The sequence below is a fragment of the Seriola aureovittata genome, chromosome 7 (assembly GCF_021018895.1).
Source record: "Seriola aureovittata isolate HTS-2021-v1 ecotype China chromosome 7, ASM2101889v1, whole genome shotgun sequence".
NCBI classification, from domain to species: Eukaryota; Metazoa; Chordata; class Actinopteri; order Carangiformes; family Carangidae; genus Seriola; species Seriola aureovittata.
Window position 1 is genome coordinate 22,191,595 of NC_079370.1, and position 23,246 is coordinate 22,214,840.

Below are 23,246 nucleotides of genomic sequence, written 5' to 3' on the forward strand. Positions count from 1 at the left end.
CTTCTCCTCTCCTCTGTCTCAGCGGAGACCGTCACAACTTCATTCATTCTTTTAACAAAACAAAAAAAAAAGCTACGAAGGAAGCAGTAAATGGACTTACATATTTAAGACCTAACTAAATGTAATTTAAGACCTAACATGCGGCTAATGTAAAGCTAGCAGAGCTTGGAGAGTTGGTTATCTGGTTGCTAGGCGCACGCAGGCACGCACACAGGTCAGGAGCTGCCGTTGCCATGGCAATGTGAAAATCTGCCCAGAATTTGGCTTCTACATGGCTTCAAACAACTGCAAATTATGAGAAAACCGTTACTTCTTTTCATAAACCGAAAAGACCGTGCCAGACACTGAAGCCAGAAGTTTCTACAGTCTCTATTTTATTCAGATATTCCTTAAAATGAGTGCGTAAGCTCAGTGCGAAGACAAAGAGAGATTCTTTTGAAAAAAAAAGACGATTACATTAGGTGTCAATGAGAGTGAGACACGTATTGCTGCCGGACTCGGCACCCCCGTTTAAATTTTGTGCAGACCATGCCTGTCAAAGTTACATTTTATGAATCCCAACAACTATGTCTACATTTTCAGAAAGAATTATTTGTCTCCTTTTTACAGTTTGGCCGCAAGCTCGAGTTAAAAATAAAAATAAAGGTTATTTTTTACTGCTTCACGCACTCTAGCCAACTGACGCTTTCACTCTAACTTTGAAGAAAAAGTGATTTGCACTCCTCCTTTGAGTGCTCACAGTTTGAAAAGTTTACATGTTATGTAAAAACAGTTCCTATCTTTTTGAGAGAGCAGAAGTTTTCCTCCGTTTTACAGTTTGAATCACATTTCTACGTGCAGGTATGAGAGAGCTGGGTGACTCAGCAAAAAGGTGCAATTTTGTCGAAAAAAGGTGGGTTTCTAAAGAAAATTCCAATGCATTCCTAATGCATTATTTATTCCCAGTTTTTTGGGAATAACTTTGGGAAAAATTGGAATTTTAACACCAAAAGTCATAGCACCCCTTGCGGGATCAAGACGCATGTTTTGATGTATATATTACCAGGGTTTTCTCAAAGCTGCGGGACGAGTTACGCGCCGAAATTTGGCGGAAGAATAATAAACCCGAAACAGAAGATTAATAGATGCTCCGCCCCGAGGCACTCCTCTCAGCTATTCTAGCTGTAGAGGAGTGCCTCGGAGCTGAGCACCCGTGGCACTAATAAATAATAGACTGTAACAGGATAATATATGTATATGTAGGAGATGAATAGATAACTGTCAGGGGGACGAGGGGACGGTCAGACTGTGTGGGGGATGAATTGTATGTTTTCTTTTTTGTCTCTTTTTCTGTCTTATCTGTGATCTTATATTTTCCTCCCTCTCCTGTATTGACATGTCTGTCAGCTGTTGCAGTTTGTGCTTGTGCTGCACACACCTTGCACCATGTAAAACCACCAGCTATGTGCTCAGGGATAGGTGGGTGGGATGATGCTTTTATCTATGATGGAAAATACCCTTTTTAAATTAAATTTTTCACACATTCCCTGTAACATTTGCCAAAATAGTTGATGCTACCTTCAACGGTACTCCAACATTAAAGACTCTGGTACGCCCCCCCCCCCCGTCCTGTCTCTGTTCTTAAGCATAAAATATTTTGCCCCAGCTGGATTAGGATAAGGAGAACGTTTAAGAGAATTTGCAGAATAAAACACTCATTCAGGCAGCAATAAAAACAAAAGTTTTATTTGGTATGGATATAACAGTTTCTCCACACTTGTCACATACAGACAGCAAGTTATAACGTTTAACAAACCAAAAACCACAAATCTGTCCGTCTCAAATTAAGGCACATCTTAAAGCCAAAGGTATCACAGGTTCTTATAAAAGCAACATCACTCACTTTATGGTAACAGTTCAAGTAAAATGGCTTTGACCTCTGAATTGAGGAGGAACTATAATATCCTCAGCAGTAACATACACTTTAGTTGGTCGTTTGTGGTCTGAGACATTGAGAATGTACAGTAGATGTCACTTCATCCCTGTCTAGAGTTCACTCCATAAGTCAAATAAATAGAGATATCTATGTAAAAGCAATGATTCATCATCTGACTCTCATAAGAAGATGTACTAAATGTAAATCTGATGATGCAAAATGAATTTGGTGCCACTGAAATAAGTGCAATTTGAAGTTGAGTTTCGTACAGAAGTGTTTAACTTAAACATATAAAATTATCGTTTACATTGGACATTTAGTGTTGCAAGCATCACCTGACTTGAAAAGTCCATAGACACTGACCAACGGGAACATGGATACGGCGCCAACCATGGAGCCCAACTGCACTACTGCTCCACACCACACCAGGGCGCTGTGGCCCTCGTCCCGCAGAATCACCCCGATGACGACCTTCACATAGGACAGTGACAGGACGAACAGGATCCAGGCCAGAACCTGCAGCACAGAAGAGGTGATTTTTTATATATCTGAGCAAATCACAATTGACATTTAGTCCCTGTTACACGGATACCACTAAGATTGCAACATGTCGTGGTTTTACCTCAACATATCATTCAGCTCAGTGGCTTTCGATGTCGTGCCGTCATGAACAGGCTGGAACAGGAGCTTTTCACTCCCATCAAAAGCGAAACCTCCTCTCTGGTTGAAGTGCTAACAGTCAATAAATTCCCCTGCTGAGGTGTTTGGCTGCAGTTATGGCATCATTATTATTGATACACCAAACAATATTTTTTTTGTTTGTTTGTGTTGTGCATTAGCTGATGTTTGGTTTTAATTGTACATGTATGCTCCTCATTTCAAAAATGCTCTGGTTGTCAATATTTTAGCAATTTTTTTATTGTTTACTGTAATTTAAGTTAAGCTAAGCACATCTCTCTGTTTAGAGGTGTTGTGTAAATAAAGTTAGAATTATTAAGTTATTGATTGTGATAAAGAGAAATGGACTGTCAAAACCTCTTGGGATAAAAATCTCTCAGAGCTTTAGCTGAGCTAACTCAAACCCTGCTAACTTGCTATTAGGATTTTCCCCCTATGTTTTTTTCTAAATAATATTTGGACATTTTTACGTTCACTATGATAGGGAAAGTGGGAGGGAGAGAGAGAGCAGCATGATGTTTCACTAGGCTGACAGGTTTCATTCCTGGCAGATACAGGCGGGGACAGTATGATGCAACCTTGTACAAGAGTGCTTGCCAATCTACATGTGAATGAACGCCTCTGTGACGGTGACTGAAATTTTCCTCAGGCAAAATTCACAACTTCATAAATATTGCACTAAGATGGTTTGACAGTATTGTCTTCATCAAGTCAGATGGGACTGAGTTGACCTGCATTTATCTAAAAAACAAGCAACGTGAACAGACAGGTGGGTTGTACTTTCTACTTTCATTCTTTTATAAGGTGTAGCATGAGCCTCATGTACAAGACAGAACGTGCGTTCAAAAATTAACTTGTTTGCAGTATATAATTTATTTCAGAATCTAGAGAAAACAGCTGCATGTCAGAATGCATTAAGAGAAAGGGTCTTACTATGACTACAGTTCCAGAAGCACTGTAGACCAGCAGGGGACAGGGACTAAGAGCAGCCATGGCCATGATGTAGGCTCCAAATCCAGTCCCAAACATGGTCAAGAAACCCATGAAGATGAGAGACCTGGAAGCAAAGTTTAATGCATGAATTAAACTTAAACACACAAATATGACAGTTTAAATGCATTCAGGGGACAGCTTTTAAGATGTGACCTCCACAAACTCTAGTGACCTGTAGTAGTTGCAGTTATGAGTGAATGTATCTCTTCTTTGTTATTGGAGGAGACTGAAAAAATCCTAGTCTTAGACATTAGATTGAGCCTTTGTGTAAAGAGGTGGTTCCAATATTCATTCTTACCTGATTGGCATAAACATGGCGATGAAGCAGGCCACTGGGTTAGCAACAGCAGCCATGGTGGCAGCTAGATGGTAGGCCTGGTTACCATAAGGCAGACAGGAATAGGACTGCACTGATGGCAGCACCGCGTTAGTCAGAGCGTTGACCCAGGCCAGCACCAGGAAGATGAACACCACCTCGAGATTGCTGTACATCCCTGTCCCAAAGGAGCTCCTGGGTTCCCTCCTGACCGCCTCCAGGGGACTGATCATTGGCTTCTGCTCTGGTGTCTGAGCGTGCAGAGACAGACCTTGTTCTCTCTTCTCCTGAGCAAGATCCCCACTGTAGTACAGGTCATTCTTCCTCTCCCGAGCCACAGCTGGGTGATGGTTGAGCAGAATGAAGGCTACCAGGGACACGACCATCATAGCACTAAGGAACATGAAGAAGACCTCGGCAGAGAACTTAGCCGGCTGGTAGATGGCTTTTAGCTCTGCACTGCTATCCCCAGTGAAATTATCAGCTGTTTTGTTGGCTACACCGGTCAAAGTGGCATTCTGACAGTGGACTACACCAACACCTTGAATTAGAGCCACCAGTGCAGGCACCAGACCACTGAGTCCCTCACCTGCAAAGTATGTAGTGAGGTACTGTGGACGCAGTCGCATCATGAAAGGCAGAAAGGTAACAGAGGAGGTGCAGTCTACTACAGAGAGCAGGAAGCTTAACACCAGCAGGGGCACGCTGTGCAAAGAGCCCACTATTGTCACTGTGTGCCTCCAGAAGAAAGCCAGCAGGAATGTAGCAATGATCCCCAACCCCACAATGCAGTAGATGACCGGCCGCTCGTCCAGCGCCCCAGGGCGGAAGCGGTGCATCAGGGTGATGAAGAGTGGACCTACGTTGGCCATCTGGATGAGGATCGTGAGGTATGAGGGCAGGTACCACTTCTCTGGGATGTGATTTACAATCAAGGGGAGCTCCACCCACATCCCATTGATGGCCACCCAGGAGCCCATACCAAACAGACACGCCAGCCCGTGAGTGAGCAGCGACATGATGGAGGCAGGAATGAGGCAAATGAGGAAATGTAGATGTTCACTATCTGAAACACAGACACAACATGAGCCAGTTTGATTAGTAGATTGTAACACTTGAAGGATCCTTACAAAAGGAAAAATTTTTTTTTCATATGAAGCACAGTTCGGATGAAGGTTAGATTGGTATCGAAATACTGAATATGAGCCTATTAGATACAGCTCTATGATGGATATATTACAGTTACATTTTGTGTATTCTTTTCTTCTTTCTTATCTGAATTGGATGTAATGTAATGGCACATTAGCTAAGTTTCCATCCATATGTAACACAAATTTTAACCAAATGTAAATGAAAATGTAAATTAATGTGTGTTTTCATCTGCTACTCTTATGTGATGTTTTTTTTTTTTAATTTCTGGTGCTTACAGGTTTTTCAGATGGCATAAAACAGGTGGATGGAATTGCACTTATTGTTTGAGTGATGGCTCTTAGCGTTCGGTAATAGTATAAGAGCTGTTTTTATACTCTGAAGAGAGAGAAACAGTGAATATGTTTTACTAAATGCTTTGGGGTGAGATTAGTATTTGAAGAAATTACTCAGTGGCAAAAACACTGAACAAAGCAGCTTAAGCCCAAACATGCAAGCAGCTCTGTGAGGCTGTAATTCAGGCATATTGGTGCTATCTGATGTTCAAAAAGTATAGTAATAGTTATGTTTACAATGTTCACCACCTTAGGTTAGCATGTTAGCATGCTAATGTTTGTTAATTAGCACAAAAGCTGACAGAAGCTGATGAGAATATCCTTAGTTTTGCAGTGAATGGACAACACGATGACTTGATGATAGTACAAAATGGAAAGTTAAAGTTATAGTTATTGTAATTGTAATTCAACCTGAAGAGGACATCAATGTCACTTCAGCCTGGACCGACCATCCATAAAGTCATCCTTGTAGCATGGCTAAAAAGGACCAAAAGATACCCTGGAGATAATGTTTGGTAACTACAAATCAGCATGAATAAAAACAGTTTCCGTAGATAAGCATACCACGAGTTAATGTTACATATTTGTATCGAGAACAAAAACATGTGCCCATGTGGCTGGGATTGACCTTCCCACTCTCTCCCTTCTCACTGCCTCTAATCCTATCCTCCTTCATGTTCTCTCTGGCAAGGGATGCCTGACCTCTCACACACTGACACACTGCTCTCACAAAATCATGTGGCTGTGACATAAATACATGAGCTATATGAAACAGAAATGATTATGAAGGTTTAAAAATAACCGTCACCGCTTTCCAACTAATACATATAAATAGAATACAGTACTATAACAACATGTGTGATGATATTTTGTTATTGAAACAAGTAAAAAAAAGAGGTACAAGAGGATTACATTATTCAAAATAACCAGAAGCTGACCATTAAAAACAATTAATAATCGCAATTAAAAAGTAAAATATGTATCAAATAAAAAATAAAATAAAATAAATAATTTCAGTCACATTTAGAAACAAGGAAGCAGTGCTGATTGTGTCATGTGGTAAAACCTTATGAAACTTCCTCATAACTGCCTCTAAATGTCAAATCTAAAACTGAACAACGATTTCTTTTCATCACATTACAAAGACTGGGAAGCACATGGACTGAGGGATATGAGCATTATGGTTCTAGGATAACCAATAACCTCTTACTCCCCTCACACATCACTTCTGGACTGTAAGGTGTCAGAATACATCATCTTACCTTGTTCACCCAGCAAGGAAGAGACCTCTCTCCTGTTTCCTTTCAAAAATCTTTCACTGCATTGTGACCACGGTTTATTCTGTTATTTATGTTTGAGTGTGTATGCATCTCCTCCCCCTTCTCTCTTACACGCACCCTGACCACATAGTAGCCACAGGCTTATACATTTGTCTTCCGTGTCTCTGTTTCTCTTGAAAGGGGAGGGGCTGCACAGGCGCACATGTCCTCTGCCTCCATGATACTTTGATCGTCTTTCTATTGGAGGGTGGTTACAAAATCACACAACCATGTGCTCTCTGTGCCTGGGAGCTCACCTATAGGAGTGAAGCGGGCTGAGGGGGAGGTGTCAGTGAGAGTAGCTCCTCCTGTTCCTTTTCCCTCCCCCAACCGGCATACGACCTTGTGGTCTGCCCTCATTTAAACACACAGGCTGTAATGTAACAGAGTGAAGCCAGTTTAACAGCTTCATACAACAGTTGTGCACTAGTTATTGGAAATATCACACTGACTTTCCTTCTGTTCCCCTCTCCCTGCCTCAATGTATTTAACATGGCGTAGAGAGACTCTACTGGATTCTTCCTGTACAAGCAGGTCTAGCTTGTTGACCATTATTCAGCTGTAAAGACCAGTCTGTCAACTTCTGAAACACAGGCATGACATTGCAGTTTAGATTACCAATTCAAATCAGTTACAGGGAAACATTTAGTAAGGTTGTTTTAACCATTCTGGATATGCCAAATAAAAAAGCCAACACTCCACACGTTCAGTGATTCACATTAGACACCGATTTATTATTAGTTAAGGTATAGAGTGTTTTAAACATAGTTTCAATGATATAAGGTGGTGATAGAGGTGCACTGATAAGTAGCCTACTCCCCTTGAGTACACAGAGGCTGGGTCTCCACTGCTCTGTCTACCATGTAGCAGCACAAGATAACAGCACAGGATAAGCCGACCATTAGCCTGGCTGACAAGGAGTACACCATCCGTCTTTTCTGTGGTAGCATCATGGCTCTAGGGATGGAAGTGATGAAAATCTCAAAAACTATGTTTGTTGCCCTGCAATTTTGGCAAAACATTCATGATTCCCAGATGATGATGATGATGGTGCCACCATGAGGGTTGACACAATTTGAGTGCAAAAATGTTGTTCTATTTGTACTATTGTCCCCCTGTTTGTGATCCTCTGTCTTCTTTATACTGCACCATCATCAGGTCAGAATTTTCCATTTTCAGCAGGTGATTCCTAATCTTACTAAACTGCACTGTTTTCGAGAGCCAGCAGATATCTTGAAGTTTTCTCACAATATAAACCAGACTGCTGCAAGTTCCCATGCGTCTGTGTTATTGTTGTTCGCAGTCTAAGCAGCTGCCTTTTTCAAGGCTGCCAACAACAAATAGGAGGCTTAGGATTAGGTTGAGAATGTAAGAACCATGTAATAGAGCAGATTTCTACAGAGCAGTACGTATTAAAATGATTATTTAGGGTTGTATTAAAAGATAGTTCTCCTCACATACTGCATGTTGACAGATTGTGACTTTGAAACACTTGAAATTCAATCATGCAATCACACAAATCAAACAGAGTCAAATATCTGAATTTAAAGTTGTGTAAGAAAACTGCATACAAATGTCAAATTACACTTTTTTTTGTATCCTAGAATATTTGATGATGAGAACACTTCTAAAGTAAAGCCCAAAGGCAGTGCAGAGGGAAATCGGCCAGAACCTGTAACCAGACTATTAAAAGTAAAATAATTTGGTGTTTAGTTGTGTTTCTAAAATCCTAAAATGGACCATTTCACAAATCTGTGACAAATTGCTTCATTATAAAATTACACACCTAAACTTTCTGAACTAATTTCAGCAGTTTAAATTACCTCTGTTTATCATTGTAAATGACGCAAGATACCACCTACCTGCTTGTGGGAATGAAAGTGCAGAGTCAGTCCTGATGAAAGGTCACACAAGTGCGGTGGAAACTGAGCTGAGGGCTGCTCTCCTCTGATGTGTAAAAGCAGTGGTCTTCTGATGTTCCTGTCTGTGAAGTATGCATACACATTGACATGAGTGCTTTGTACTTTACCAGTCTAGATCTGTGGATTTGTGTCATGTGACCACTGAGGGCTGAGCCAGGGGTCCAGTTTGGGAACCAAAACTTCTTGGCAGGAGTGGTGGGTGGAGGGAGGGAACAAGGACATAAAGAAAGAAGGAAGGAGAGAGGAAGGATGAAAGAAGGGGAAAATAAGGTAAAAGAAAAAAGTGTAGTACATGAACATGAAGGTTGCTCCCTTGGGTAGAGTTTGAATGAGGGCAGCTTAGCCAACCAGAAGATGACTTTGGACAGCTCTCTGTGATTTCTGAGTGGGTGTTTGGTTGGGGTCAGTCTGGCTTTTGTTCAGCACAAATTCCAGCTCAAATGAATGACCCCTGTTGGGCAGTAACTTCACTGGATGGTATTTCATTTGAGTGCCCTTGCACCCACTTCTGCTCTATCTGGTACTACATGTTCCCTCCCTGAGACAATAACAACAAAGTTCTTTTTAGGCTTGTGGATGTGGGACTGAGGAAAATTGAAATGGTTTGTTGCTGCTTAATATAAATTAAATCTCTGTCCTTTCCTGTCCCAACATATTCTGCTTATGCTGTTTGCAAATTGATCTCTGTATATCATGTTTAGCAAAGTGACTCAATATACACAGCCAGGTGTATTTCGTTAACTATTCCAGTGTCCTTCACGTTACTAAACAAAACTACAAACCTACTGAAAAGTGCAATCTGCCAACATATCCAGTATATCTGCCACAACCACCCTGAAGTTGCTTTAAATCCTCACAGGTTGTTGTATTTGGTCACTTTTGATAAATGCTATGTACTTCAATGTACTCTTTGCTACAGTTGTGACACAACAAAAAGTTAGATGATTGTTTAGCATGTTCATCTTATTTTTTTTTACTGACATTATTACACTTGTTCTTATTATTTAGTAATTATTAAGTATGTGTTTTTGGCCAAAGAAAGACTTCACATGGTTTACAATAGGATAAACCTTGGTGATATTGTGAGTGCTCTATCTTCCCATACTGCTCATGAATGCACCTGTGAGAGGGTCAGTAAATATAATGAAAGACAATAAGATTAAATTTAATATGAGTGACGGATGAGAGAGAAACGCAAATAAATAAGTGGAGAAACACCAACAACTTCTGTCTCAGGAATTATAGCTGGATTCCCCATTCATTTCAGCTGAAGCCAGTGTGACTGATGATTTCATTGAGTTTCCTGTTTCAGTGTCAACTTCTAACCAATGAATTTGCACAGTCGAATAGAAACACAAACAATCTGTGGAACTGTGACATCACATCTTTTTTCCAGACTGAGTGTGAAACAATATGTTGTTTGCGTTGCTTTAAAGGGAAGTTATTCTGCGTGAACACCTTTATGCTATGATGAGACATAGGGATGTGAATCTTCTGGAAGAATGCTGTTCATTTGTTACCAATTTTTATATAATACACACAGTATATATTGTGCATAATACTTGGTATACATTATGTGCATTGTCTGGCTGTAAATTACAAAATGTTCCTGGGTGACAAGATCAAAATCACCAAAGACATGTCTGCTGATTGCATGACCTCATTCTTCTGCTACACACAAAATCATCACTGATGTCCAGTCACAGGACAGTGTTGTTTTGATTAAAACTTCAGGATTGTACAGGGCACTGTGACCTGGAGTCATGGTGAATATTTGTGTAGCAGTACAATACTCTGCTTTCTTTTCTCAAAACTGCTGGGGCTCTGCGTTTAAACAAATATGTCTGTGTTTTTGGTACTGCCTGTACGGTGCGAGTGGGTCTGAAAGATTCACTTGTTAGAGATCAACAGGAGGGCTGCCTGAGCTGGGGATTCATGGATGAAATTTCTGACAGTGAGAATTACACGTTAAATAAGATACCAAACACGAGACAATGTACACTTGACCTTTATCCTCATTATGTTGTTATGGTGACTGGTGACACCCTCTTTTATAACGGGATCCTCCTTGGTCAGGGTGTAACATAATGTCTAACGTGGCAGATTCATCTATATATTAATTTATGAAAACATTTTCAATATTTATTAGCAGTCTCTTTTAAAATATAATTGTGTGCAAAGTGAAGTTGATGATTTGGATGTTAATCTTTCCTTTCTCTTTAGTTTTAGCAATTAAAGGTGCTAAAGTAAATATATTTACAATAACAATGGAACAAATGACAGCGAATTATCACCAGACTACGCAGTTTAACAGAGCTTTATAGCTTCTTTTAATGCACTGCTCTTGATTTGTGGCCACAACGTTACTGTTTCAGTTCATTCATTCTCTCTTATAACGCTGTTTCCATCACACACAAAAAAATTAAACAAAAAAAGCTGTTAGGAGCCAGATATTTCAGGCGTTGGTAGAGAATAAGCTTTGGACTTAAATTAGCAAGGTGGACAAAAACTGGACTCTGAATGAATGTGTTGCTTCACAGAAGTATGTATAAGTAATCAACTGTTTTTTTAACAAGTTCACTAGAACAACTACAAAGGTGAAAAGATGATATGTTGAATTCACTGCTCCCAAGTGGCGAAAAAAAAAAATCTGTAATAGCAGGCATAAGGAAATTCACAGGCACTGGAATATTAGCTAGCCAAAGTAAACAAACTAGCATACTGTGTTATAATTAAACTGGCCATTTGGTTTGTTCATGTGCAGGTGTTAACTTGATCATGTGTCAATTGGCAGAATAGCACATGAATGCAGCATTGTATAATTTGAATGATCACAGCAAATATTTAAATTTTATTACAAAAAGATTTATTTTTATACAAGTGGACTTAAAATTATTAGTGACATTCATCTACAGTTTCCCTAAATTAGACATTGGAACGAGTGCTGGGTATAGAAACATTTACAGTACAGAAAGATTAGGGTGCATAGCAATAGTAGTGAAATCTGGCTATTGTATTTTTACAGTGCAGTAAATTATCAACCTTCTCCAAACATCAACACATTGAGGCCGGGAGTAAAAGGTACTTTATCATGTAAAAACAGTTTTGACTTTAAAAAATCTTTTTCACAACTGCATAGAGCAAATGCAATTAAGTACATAAGCTACTGTCTCCAACGTCAGGTAGACGTCTAGTACAAAGGGACAATTACAAATACAATACCTTTACACAGCTGATAACATATTGTGAAGTATTTACTGATCTATAATGAAACCACAGAGTAAAGGCCAGGCACAGATCAACACTGAACAGCCTGTGCAGTGGACTGGTGGTGGCGCTGCAGCTGCTTCTCTCTTTCAGGGTAAATGTGTTTCAGTATTTTTTGCTAAAACAATGCATATTGGTATCTTCAGGTCTTAGTCTTACATGTTTCCAAAACACCTTTAAAAGTAGAGTAATAACATTAAGACAGCTGTGAGAATTTCTGACAGGACAGGAGATTATAGAAATCAAACAACAAAGGCAGGAGAACACAAAAAAGATATATACTGCTTTTGGTAAAAGATGCTGAAAAGACAGAGAAACTAGAAGGCAGATGTCATTGAAGAACTACACTGTTCAACCATACAGTATCACCTCCAGTGCATTCTGCTCAAACACAACTGAAAAAATTCTAAATTTTTATGAAACACAAACTAAAATTATAGTTTGTGTTTCAAAATTAATTCTCTTTCTCATGACAACTGCCAAATACCCCACTTAGCAAAAACAACCTATCAGTAGTTGGACACAGAAAAGTGCATTTTTATGAAAATAATGTGCTAAACAAAACTTTTCTAGGCAGTAGTGTTATAAAAAAAACAACACATCTACATGTTCACAGTAATGTTCCAGAGAAAAACACACATCAAAAGGCAAAACCAATCCTGAGAAAATAATCTCTACAAATCAACAATGGCCTGTTGCACTTCAGTGCATTGATCAGTACACAATCTTCAATGTTTAAAACATCCTTACAACACAGAACAATACAAATACATAATTATTTGAAAACATGGTGTCAAAAAAGGTAGAAAGACAGAAACAGTGTGGCCCTGCCAACAATGTCATCTTCATGGATTGAAATAAAAACAAAAATAATGAAGGACAGCATACTGTACCCTTCACTTAGTAATGGTTTTGGTATATGTGTTTTTTTTTTTTTGGATGCTAGTTGGGGCAGTCAAACAGTACAACACCCTCACATACCATATACAAATATGTTCTAGCTGTATGTAACTTTGAAATCATTTACACCATATTACTCTCAGCGTCTGGTACTGTCTGACTTTGCTTTTCTTTTCAACCACATAAAAAAACAAGCTGTAAAAAAAAAACAAAATCTGATTTAAGCAAGGCTCTGGCTATCATGCAATAAGCATCCATGCAGAACTTCTCAGTTCCTACTCTCTACGCAATCAGATACTAGTGTATGAAATGCAACAGAGGACAACATAATCTTGCATCTGGACTGACATCCTCATTGTCCGCACATTATCTTTACAGAGATTCATCAAAGCTAAAGGCCCTTCAGCATCACCTCTGGTGACCTTCCATGTACTTTTCTGTCGGTGTCGGCTTGTCAGATGTGACTGATACTTCTGCTTATCACTCTGTTTTGGGGCCCCGAGGCTGTGTGTTTGGGTTCAGCACTGCAGCATACACATGGTGCTCAGAGGCAGAGGTAATCATGTGGGTAACCTCTCAGCTTCATCTGGAGGATGAAAGAGTGTAAACACACAGGATGGGGTTAACTCAGCAGCTATTTTTCATGGTTGTGTATCCAGTGAAAATTGTAATTCTTTATGAAGCATGACAAAGACCAACTGAGGTGATTGGCTGACCTGATGGTGAGGATGGATTGTCCTCCCCTGTTGTGACAAACTGTAGATCAGACCCCAAAGCAGCTATGGAGCTCCTGGGACGGATGCAGCGGTCACCTGAGAAACTTCTGCGTAATAACGCCTGAAGCAAGACATGTCAGACATGACAGGTTATCTCAATGGTAAAATATCTCTATCAAAAACTTTGCAGGTAAAAGAGTTAAACTGGATGAACTACGAGATGCATTTTTCTTATATATATATATGCGTGTATAGATATTTTGATATTAAGATAAAACACGTAGCATCTTGATAAATCTATGTCCACAAAAAAACAAGATGCTGCTGCAGCCATTTGTAACAGGGAGAGTTTAAATCTTACCTTGCGTGTCATGGGACTGGTGGGGGCAGAGGCGCTGCTGTAGAGGCTGAGGCTCGAGTTGGACCTGCTGACAGTCAAGCCTTTAGAAGTGCTTCCTGCAGGAGACAAGTACTTCTCCTTGATCTTCAGGTTGGTCCGACCTTTTACTGTTGGTGACACAGCGAGGGGATTTCACAGAATACTGTAAACCTTGTCATTTATATAGCAGCCACACCTTAAATAACAGCCAGCAGACACATACTGTATGTAGAACTAATTAAAGCAAGGTTGCCAATAAAAGTCAGCTAAGAAAAAAAAATGTCAGTGTTTCAGTGTTAATAGGGTGGATAATACAGATTAGAAAAATTTCAATAATGTTAAAACTTCACCAGAGACAGATATTGCATTTATTAGAAATCCTGGCGTGTTTTTATAGATTTGTGTACTGACTGCAGCTGTCCTGTGAAAACCATGTATGTCAAAAATGTCATTTTCATAAGCCAAGAATAGGAGCCGTGTTTTCAGCTTTGCAACAATGTAATTTTGGGCTATATTCTATTGTTATAATTAATATTGATCTTAAGAAATTCTAGAAATTTCTAAACCGATGACGCAAAACCTTGTCTGTTTAGTTTTTTATACAAACTCACCAAATTTAGAGATACTTGGTTTTCTTTGAACAACAACAAAATACAGAACATTACCATACAGTATCAGACATCGGAAATAATTAATATGATCATTTTTACCTACATCAGTAATGTCACATGTTTGAATCTACAGCTTATTTCCATACAAATGATCAGTAAAGCACTTTTAGTCATGCCATGTGTTGAGGGCAGGAATTATGGATCGTGTACTGACCTCTGCAGGGGTCATTCTTGACCAGGAACTCATCTAAAGCAGTCCAGCCTCCTCCCACTCGCACCATCAACGTGCTCCGCAGGATACGAACCATCCGCAGCTGCTGGGAATCTCCAAACTGCAGCAAATGCATAAAAAACATATTGCAGGTTATAGCTTTGAGGTCACAGCTACACAAGTAATAACACAGAGGGTAATAATATTTTGTATATTTTGAGTCCTCATTGCTGTGGCACTTTTAAGATGATGATCACTGATGTTTCCATAAGGTTTCTAGACGCCATGCTCTTTCCAATTACCCATTTCATTTTATGTTTACAATAAAACAACCCTGTTATTGCTATGTTTATTGCAGAGGATGAGTTCCCACAAACCCCCACCAGACATCAGGTGATTAAAGCGGTAAATGAAACAGCTGCTTTTTGAATTTGTGTCTATAAAAAAGACTCACCCTGTATCTGTTGGCACTTATTTGCTCCACTTGGAACCTCTTGGGACAGTTGCACTGTGATACCTGTCGACTCACCTGAAGAAGGCAAACAATGAGTTTGAATCACTCTAATGGATCAAACGTTTACGTGTTTTCGTATGCACACACAGTTCATACCTCTTCATTTATCTGATCTGCATCCAGGGTTTTCCTGTAGGGATCTCTGCTAGGATGAAGCGCACTCACAAACTCATAGTAGTCAATGAAGCCATCACTGTTCATGTCAAAGATGTTTGCCACTGCATTCATCTCCAAGGAGTTGGTGGGAAATTCTACAGGAGTGAAGCCAAGAGGATTTTAAATTGTGCAACCTAATTACATAATGTCGATATGACATGAAGTAAGTCTCATTACGCATTTCAAATGCCATCTTTTGAACCTAATGGAAACTGAAAGAAGGTGATACACAGGTCACAGTGAAGTGATTCATAGCATGTGGCTCTTACTAGAGGCGAGGACATAATCGATAAACTCCCTCTGGCTGATGCGTCCGTCCTGGTCGCGGTCGATGCTGCGGAACACGTCTAAGATCCGTGACTTCAAATGACTGATCCACTGTATGTAACGCTTCCGCCACATATTGAAGTCGAAGTTTGCAAATTCCTCCATCTGTCCGGAAACATAGAATGTCATTGAATGTTACCTCAAGTCAAAACTAGGCCAACTGTATTGGCACTAAAACCTGTTTTCAACGCCATAATGATATTTTAAAGGTCACAATAACCTCTTTGAGTGTTTGCTGGTGTTGCTCCAGACGGTTTTGTCTCGCCATAGCCAGGAGCCAAAGCTTCTGCCACTGACTGACCAGCTGACAGAGCTGTGGGGTCTGGGGGTCAAGGTGCTCCAGGGGAATCGGTACGACAGGCTGCATCTTCAGAGTGCTCCTCCTCTCTGGATGGAGAAACAGCAGCATGGGTGGCTCAGTCAAATTATAAATGTTTTATCATTAACAAAGAGAAAGGCCTCAAGATGTTAATGCTAATTATGACTTTTTTCATGTGTTGATGTAATGTGAACTATACGGTGGCTTACTTGTGAGCGGCCTTTTGCTGGGAGACACGTGCTGTTTAGGAATGCTCTTGTGTTTGCAGGACTTTGTGGCATGTTCAACATCTGGAAACTTTTTATTCAACTCCTCCATGAATACCTGAAGAATCAGTGATAACATGAAATGGTAAAGATGCATCTTAATGTGCTGTAAGTGGGAAATCCTTTAGTTAGAGTACATTGCCACCATGGTAAACTGGTAACGGTTATACTGTGATAAAAAAGCATATGGACATCCTGAGCATGAAGTGGAGACTCTTGATTTGAGCACAGTAAGATTGTTTTCTGGGTAGCTCATAGAACAGAGAAAAAATTGTACCGTGTGTTGCTCAATGAGTTCCTGGTTCTGCTCTGTGGTCTCAGGTGGAAGCTCTTGGTCTCTGAGGTTGAGGGCTTCCTCTGCAGAAGAGATCCAGTCTAGAAGCCTCTGAACTTCCTCTTTCTCTGCCTCCAGTGCTGACAAGTTGGCCTGGATTTTCTGGCCCTGCTGCTGAGCCCACGTCTGAACCTGACTCAGGAAAGGGGGAAGAAGCAGGAGGAAATTACACCAGTCACATCTGGATGCTCTCAAATTTGTCACGCTTTTCTAGTTTAGAAATGGCTAGTTATTGAAAACATGTCTTCCTGTCTTCAAAGGATTTTCAGTTACCTAACTAAATAATTTCCTAATTAATTTGTGATTTATTTATGATATATGACTTATTTATAATACATTTTCTACAGTTTATTATGTGGTCATGAAAGCACTCACCTCCTCATAGCGGGTTTTGGTGACACTGATCCAAGATTTGAGGGTGATTATGGAGTCTGGGTGACAGGAATCCAAGATCTCCTCACCCAGACACTGGATGTTCTCTAACTCCACAGCCTGAACTTGCAAAGCACTCATTGACTCCTGTAGAGGGTTAGATAAAAGGATATTTAAGGGTTTTATCCAGTAACGCATTCGGGATGGCCATCATTCACGAGATACAGCTTATTGATCATTTTTCTGATTTCTGAAATGTGCCTATACAATAGTGGCTTAATGGTCAAAGCACCAGCCCAAAAAGGGGTGAAGTTAGTTCAAGCATCGACTTGCTTAACTGCCCTTGAGCCAAATACTGAATCCTTATCAGCCCCTTGTTATTGTGTAGCAGACCCTGACCTTTGACCCCAGTGGAAGCAGACAAGATGGGAAAAAAAATTAACTTCCCTATTGGGAGTGGTAAAGTATCATGTTATACTAACCTTGTGCTGTTTGCGGAAGGCAAGCAAACTTTCCTCCTCCTCTGGTACCAGCCCATATTTCAGTATCCTCTCCGCCTCAGTAAGGCGCTCCATGAAGGAGTGGACAAGGCCATCGAACTTCTCAGCCTAACGAGGACATAGAAAGATAAGAGCTGGAATTGAACCTCCTTATCAACTTTTATTAATGGTCAGATATAGGTTACTCAACCATCATTCCTTTCTGTTGTGGTTGATGTTTCCACATGACCATTTAGAATTAATTTACCATTTACTTAATTTGAGAGAAACATGAATGTTCGTGATTTTTGCAGGAAAATTGTCACATTTAAAGCCGCTGTCACTGCAATGTATTGTAGATTGATCATTTCAGTCCAAAAACAGAAGTATCAGTATTCAAAAGCCAGGTTTGGACAGTAACGTACATTTACTTGAGTACTGTTGTGTACAGTAATGTTGGCTGTGTTTACCAAAACCAAACTTCTTCACTGCTGTCCAACTTGAGAAAGTATGTTGAAGTATATAATGTTTGTTTAATTCCAGATAAACTCTTAAAGAGAGAGCTTGTAGTTACTATGATTCTTCTCTCCCTGTGTAATTATATATGTGCGTATGTATATTTTTCCATCTGTGCCTTTTCTTTCTTGTTCCTTTTCCTGTTCTTTTCCTTTCTTTCTCTCTTTCTAAGTATACTGAAAAATGACTTCATAAAAATAAAGTTTAAAAAAAAAGAAAAAAAAAAGAGAGAGCTTGTAGTAGTTGGCTGTGCTTTTGTTGATCCAGTTGGGTCTTTTTGTAAATGCACAGTGGATACAACAATGTGTTGACATAAAAAAATTTACTTTTGAAAACTATTTTTTTAAGCAAATACTCTTTTTAGCATTTATTATTTATTAGGTATTAGGCTTTTTAGCTGAACAAGTACCTGCTGAAGTGCAGCTTCCAGCCTGTCTTGCTTGCTGACTGACAGCTTGCACACAGCCTCCCAGCGGCCCTCCAGTTCATCCATCTGCTCCTGCAGCCAGTGGGCGTCAGCTGTGCTGCTCCTGGTCAGATCCCTCACAGAGCGCTTCAGGGTTCTAATGCAGCCGGCTCGCTTCCCTAACTCTTTTTGGAAAGCCTGAGAGAAAGAATATTTGGTGAGAACCTGCAACTTCCTTACAGGACAGGATTTTGACACAAAAATATAGATAAAAAGCAGCATACAGCAACTTCACAGGTGTACCTTGTGTTTGTCAATCAGATTATTGACCATGTCTTTGTCTCCACCAACAGGAACATCCTCAGCCAGTTGGGGCTCTGCTCTGTACAACCAGTCATTCAGGGCCTGGAGAGCGTCGGTGAACCTGCCTGAGAACAGCAGTGCTTCCTCCAGCTTATGCTGCCTGAAAGAAAACCACACACAACATTTTCAACATTACTCTGGATAAATCAGAACTTTTGGTGTGTCATTTGAAAGAAATTTTGTTGTGTATGTTCAGCCTTATCGGCGTTGCATACCTCTCCATAGACTTGCCACTGATGGTGTCCCATGTGTCTTTGAGTTCAGCCAGCAGGTTTTCCAGATGTTGTCTATCGTGGCCAGTGTGAGCTCTTTCATGGAGGCTGCGACCATTCTTCAGTGTGGCCTCGTACATGGGCCTCTTTGACCTCAGCAGTTTCTGGAACTCCTAATTACCAAACAATTGATCAGTAAAGATACTCATAAACTAAGCACATGTTACCAAGTTGTTTTCATTGTGATGCACCTTTTGTTCAGTCAGCTGTTGTTTGATCTCCTCATGGGACACAGCAATCTCTTTATGCGTGTCTAATGTCTGTTCGACTTCAGTCATCCAGTCCACTAGCAGGCGCCAAGATTCATTGAACTGAAATATGACAGATAAAGACAGATAGACGTGAGGCTTTGAGCATGAAAGCGAAAGTCATCCAATCATATTAGAGGTGACGAAGCGGGTTACCTGTTTGGCATTCTTTTTGACCTCTTCCAGCATCCTGCCTCTCTCTGAGGTACGTTGCTGTAGCTTTTTGTAGCGATCCTGGACGGTCATTATTAGGTTATGAATGACATCGCAGTCTTCCTTCCTGCTCAGGTCAGTTAGTCTACAGCCTGTGTTCTCCACTGTGGTCTTCTTCTCACAGTAACTGTTCACCTCATTGACTAGCGTCTGTTAAAAGAAGTTCAATGTTATTAGTGACCAAAAACAAATACTTACAAAAGTTGATGTAACTCTGGATCTGAAGCAGGCAGAAAGAAGGAATACAGCAGGTATAAAAAGACGTACTCTGTGATTCTGCAGCTGAGTACAAACAGTGTCCAGAACAAAGCTGGGAGAGGGAAGGAGCCCAATAGACTCTTCACACTTGCTCATCTTCATGAGAAGTTCCTGGACGTTACTGTGGAACTCCTTGGCCAGACTCAGTCCCTCTGTAAGCTTCGCCTGCAGGACAAGCATTACACTTTAATATCATGTGCTTGTATTCATAATAAAAAGCGGTTCACACTGAAAACAAATTTAACTGATGTGATACATGATGATGACTATGTAAAGTAAAATTACCTTTCGCTCCTGGACTTTGCTGTAAACAGACGCCCATTTCTGTTCAAGAATAGACAGGCTGTGTTCGGTGCTCGATCCCCGCACAACGTTGCCACTCTCTAACATCCTGTGGATGGCATTCTTCACATCTGTGTAGGCGTGGAGCTTTGACTCCATCTCAGTGCACAGTTCCTGTGATGGTTAAATTATCGGAAGGATTATAGGAAGGACGTTATTATTTTCATGGGGAACAAATTTTTATTTTCTTGATTATATGTTATAATTTTTACAGCTAAAATTCTGGTGGGTCTCACCAGGTGTGCACTGAGCCTTTCACTGGCAGAGTCCGGCATTCCCCACATGGTCTTAGAGGAGGACAATCTCAGGTCTGTGTTCTCCAGCCACTGCAGAAGATCCTGAATCTCCATTGTAACGTCTTGGACCTGTAATAAAAATGATCCATCAATTAAGTAAAGATTGAAAAAAAATCAACAATGGTAACAAGGTTGTCAATTTACCTCATAATAAGTTATCTCAAAATTTCCATTATGTGCCATCAAACTTTGTACTATTTTTTATTTGAAGATAACTATATATATATATATATATATATATATTATATATATATATATATATATATACATATATATACATATATTACATGCTACGTTTCCTTTATGACAAAAAGCTGTACATTCAAATTTGGGCTTGCTTTAACACACTTGTGTATTCATCTTTCTCAGTTTAAAAAAACAAACATATCATTCATTCCTAATCAGACAATCACCACAAGATGGCACCATCACATACTAATATGAAACTAAAATATGTTACGATGCTGCCTCCTATTATACTGTGTAATAATGTACTATACACACAGGTAACTATTAGTCTAATCTACCCTCTGGCTGTTACTGTGACTGTAACAGAATAATGGATGTTTAGTCTCTTCACCTGGCTCAGTCTGTTCTCTAGTTCCAGCTGCCTGCGTTCAGTCTCACAGCGAACAAACTCCCAGCTTTCATTGAGTTGCTCCAGGCGAGACTGCAGACCATGTGGACTGTCCCCGGACCCAACCTCCAGCAGCCCCCTGCCTGCCTGGTTCAGTGACTCCATTGTGCGAACATGGGACATGACATCATTACGCAAGACCTTTGAGAGAGAAAAGGCATCAGAGGTCAGAGATTTATCAAAGTATCAGTGACTGATTAATTAAAACGTATTGTTTGAGAGGTGTTAGAGCGAAGTGTTTTCTGATCTTAGTTGTCCTAGGATTCTAGCAGTGGTGAGGCTAGCTGTTGGTACGGCACATAGTACAGACACTGGTGGACACAGTGGTGAACACTCAGGACACAGAAGCCTGTTACTAATTCAAGGCTGAGCGTTCAGTGTTATCTAGCAGATAAAGCCACAGTTCTATGAGACAATGTGAGTTCCAAAGTTTATTGTTTTCTGAGACCTTCAAAGTCTGAAAAAGCGTTATTACCTTAGGACCTCCCTGACAGCCCTACAATGATGCACTCTACATTGATGTAACCAGACCAGCACCAACCTTGTGTTTGGCCAGCTCTATTTCACAGGCCTGCAGGTCGATGCTGATTGGCTGGCTGCCCTGCAGTTGTTCTGCGGTGCGGGAAAGCCATGTGTGCAGCTCATCCAATGTGTTTTGGAACTGACCCAGACCCAGCAAAGCACACTCCAGCTGATGCTGAAAATATAACACGTGGATAGAAAGATTTTAGATGACATAGCATTATGAGAACAGCTAATTATATGTTTAAACTTGGTGGCTTGGTGACAGGACTTATTTATATTCATTTGTGATATCTGTTTCCATATTCTCACCTGTCTGCTGACCGTCTCCGACTCTAGGCTGTCCCAGCGCAGTCTGAAGTCACACAGCGGTGAGACTGAACCTGGGTGCTCTGAGCCTGGAGACAGCCGGCATACAAAGCGATGGTTCAGGCTTTCTATCTCAATCTTCTTCTGGTAAAGTTCTCGCTTAAATTCCTGAAGCAAAAAATTAAGAATGAATATGTGTGAACTAATATTCAGCTCACTATTTTCATCACTGACATGTTTTATGTTACAATAAAATGCATCACACAAATAAAATTAAAAAAAATACCAGAGAGACTAGCACACTTACTGGGCAAAATTAGTCATCAGTTATTGGTGGTAATGGGTGTACTTTGGTGTACAAACTCACCTTGAGATCACATAGCTGCTCTTTAACTGATTCCAGGTCAGTTCCTACCATGAATTCTTCAGTTGACCTCAGCTCAGCTGATTTCAACCACTCAAAAAGACCCTATTAGCAAAACAATAACAAAGTGTGAATATAAGCACATTTAATGAGATACCGTCCAATCTCTGTTTGTTCCACTCAGCCCTTAATTCTTACCATGTTGTGTGACTGTAACATTGATTACATTTTTGTTCTTATCATCAAAACATGTGTCCTTGCTGATACATACTGCTGCATACATTTCATCTAGTTCATGTCTCACGCAGTTTACACCATTTAACTCATTTGCCTTTGGCAGAGGACCACACCATCTGTCATTTACTCACAGTGAAACTACAGGGAATCACAGTCTGAACTTTTCTATTGCAACAAAATAAAAGACTAGCTTTGTCTTTGGCAGGAGGCCATAAGACTGCTGCCCGAGTCAGGCATTGGTTGCCAAAGTGCCCTGTCTGACATGGCTATGATACTGGTCATGGCATATTTGTTAATGTATGGGTATGCATATACACATAATGCAGACGTATACTGTAAGTATACACACATACACACACACACACACCTGCATAGTGTCTTGATAGTGTAGTGCCATCTGCAAGGATTCCTCCAGCTTTTTGTGACATTCGTTCCACAGTTTGCTCAAGTTGTTCCATGTGCAATAGAGCTTCAAGACAGCAAAAGACAGGGTGTTAAGTTTGTCAACACATCTTCATCTTCATGAGACAAATTATTTATTTATGATTATTTAAATTACTGCTTACTTCATCTAGGCTCTTTGTGACATCTGGTTTGTCTGTATCCCCGCATGCTGACATCAGGTCCATTCCCAGAACACCAAGGGTGTCCAGATCTCCCTGCAAACTGTCAATATCCTCCCTGACAGTCTGAAGTGGAAAGAATAAAACATTTCATACAGTGTCATGGTGAATAATTATAGATCGCAATATGGGTTTTTTTATGTTCCAGAGAGTTTCCAGACA

The 23,246-nt window shown here is 40.2% G+C and overlaps 2 protein-coding genes across 7 annotated transcripts in view; both read right to left on the reverse strand.

Moving 5' to 3' along the window:
• Positions 1-1,709: 1,709 nt before the first annotated feature.
• Positions 1,710-8,733, reverse strand: LOC130171688 (riboflavin transporter 2-like). 4 transcript variants are annotated; one of them, XM_056379793.1, is made up of 5 exons: positions 8,568-8,733; positions 5,798-5,863; positions 3,885-4,968; positions 3,527-3,650; positions 1,710-2,431 (listed from the first exon to the last, which is right to left on the reverse strand). In XM_056379793.1, exons 2-5 carry the CDS (start codon positions 5,808-5,810, stop codon positions 2,219-2,221), a joined length of 1,434 nt encoding a protein of 477 aa, XP_056235768.1. In that variant the 5' UTR covers positions 5,811-5,863; positions 8,568-8,733; the 3' UTR covers positions 1,710-2,218. The 4 variants fall into 4 exon arrangements, with proteins under 4 accessions (XP_056235768.1, XP_056235766.1, XP_056235770.1 ...); XM_056379791.1 differs by lacking the exon at positions 8,568-8,733 and adding an exon at positions 6,649-7,129; XM_056379795.1 differs by lacking the exon at positions 5,798-5,863.
• Positions 8,734-11,476: 2,743 nt separating this feature from the next.
• The window catches only part of macf1b (microtubule actin crosslinking factor 1b), a 32,162-nt gene continuing 20,392 nt past the window's right edge, over positions 11,477-23,246 (reverse strand). For all 3 annotated transcript variants that reach the window (XM_056379790.1, XM_056379788.1, XM_056379789.1), the window contains 26 exons: positions 23,028-23,150; positions 22,829-22,930; positions 22,228-22,329; positions 21,864-22,028; positions 21,571-21,726; positions 20,973-21,170; positions 20,333-20,461; positions 20,040-20,210; positions 19,764-19,919; positions 19,440-19,646; positions 19,227-19,346; positions 18,979-19,148; positions 18,704-18,863; positions 18,404-18,598; positions 17,482-17,607; positions 17,003-17,146; positions 16,571-16,759; positions 16,237-16,351; positions 15,929-16,095; positions 15,651-15,813; positions 15,322-15,476; positions 15,166-15,240; positions 14,715-14,832; positions 13,872-14,017; positions 13,511-13,631; positions 11,477-13,380 (listed from right to left, as the gene is read on the reverse strand). In XM_056379790.1, the coding sequence (XP_056235765.1) occupies positions 13,355-13,380; positions 13,511-13,631; positions 13,872-14,017; positions 14,715-14,832; positions 15,166-15,240; positions 15,322-15,476; positions 15,651-15,813; positions 15,929-16,095; positions 16,237-16,351; positions 16,571-16,759; positions 17,003-17,146; positions 17,482-17,607; positions 18,404-18,598; positions 18,704-18,863; positions 18,979-19,148; positions 19,227-19,346; positions 19,440-19,646; positions 19,764-19,919; positions 20,040-20,210; positions 20,333-20,461; positions 20,973-21,170; positions 21,571-21,726; positions 21,864-22,028; positions 22,228-22,329; positions 22,829-22,930; positions 23,028-23,150 (3,699 nt within the window). In that variant the 3' untranslated portion in view covers positions 11,477-13,354. The remainder of the gene's footprint in view (positions 13,381-13,510; positions 13,632-13,871; positions 14,018-14,714; positions 14,833-15,165; positions 15,241-15,321; positions 15,477-15,650; positions 15,814-15,928; positions 16,096-16,236; positions 16,352-16,570; positions 16,760-17,002; positions 17,147-17,481; positions 17,608-18,403; positions 18,599-18,703; positions 18,864-18,978; positions 19,149-19,226; positions 19,347-19,439; positions 19,647-19,763; positions 19,920-20,039; positions 20,211-20,332; positions 20,462-20,972; positions 21,171-21,570; positions 21,727-21,863; positions 22,029-22,227; positions 22,330-22,828; positions 22,931-23,027; positions 23,151-23,246) is intronic.

What these genes read in the sequence shown, in the direction of transcription:
- LOC130171688 (XM_056379793.1), bottom strand. An exon ending in GCCATGTTTATGCCAATCAG is followed by an intron (nt 3,651 to 3,884) that starts GTAAGAATGAAT and finishes CTTTGCTTCCAG; the next exon opens with GTCTCTCATCTTCATGGGTT. An exon ending in CTTCTGGAACTGTAGTCATA is followed by an intron (nt 2,432 to 3,526) that starts GTAAGACCCTTT and finishes TCTGTGCTGCAG; the next exon opens with GTTCTGGCCTGGATCCTGTT.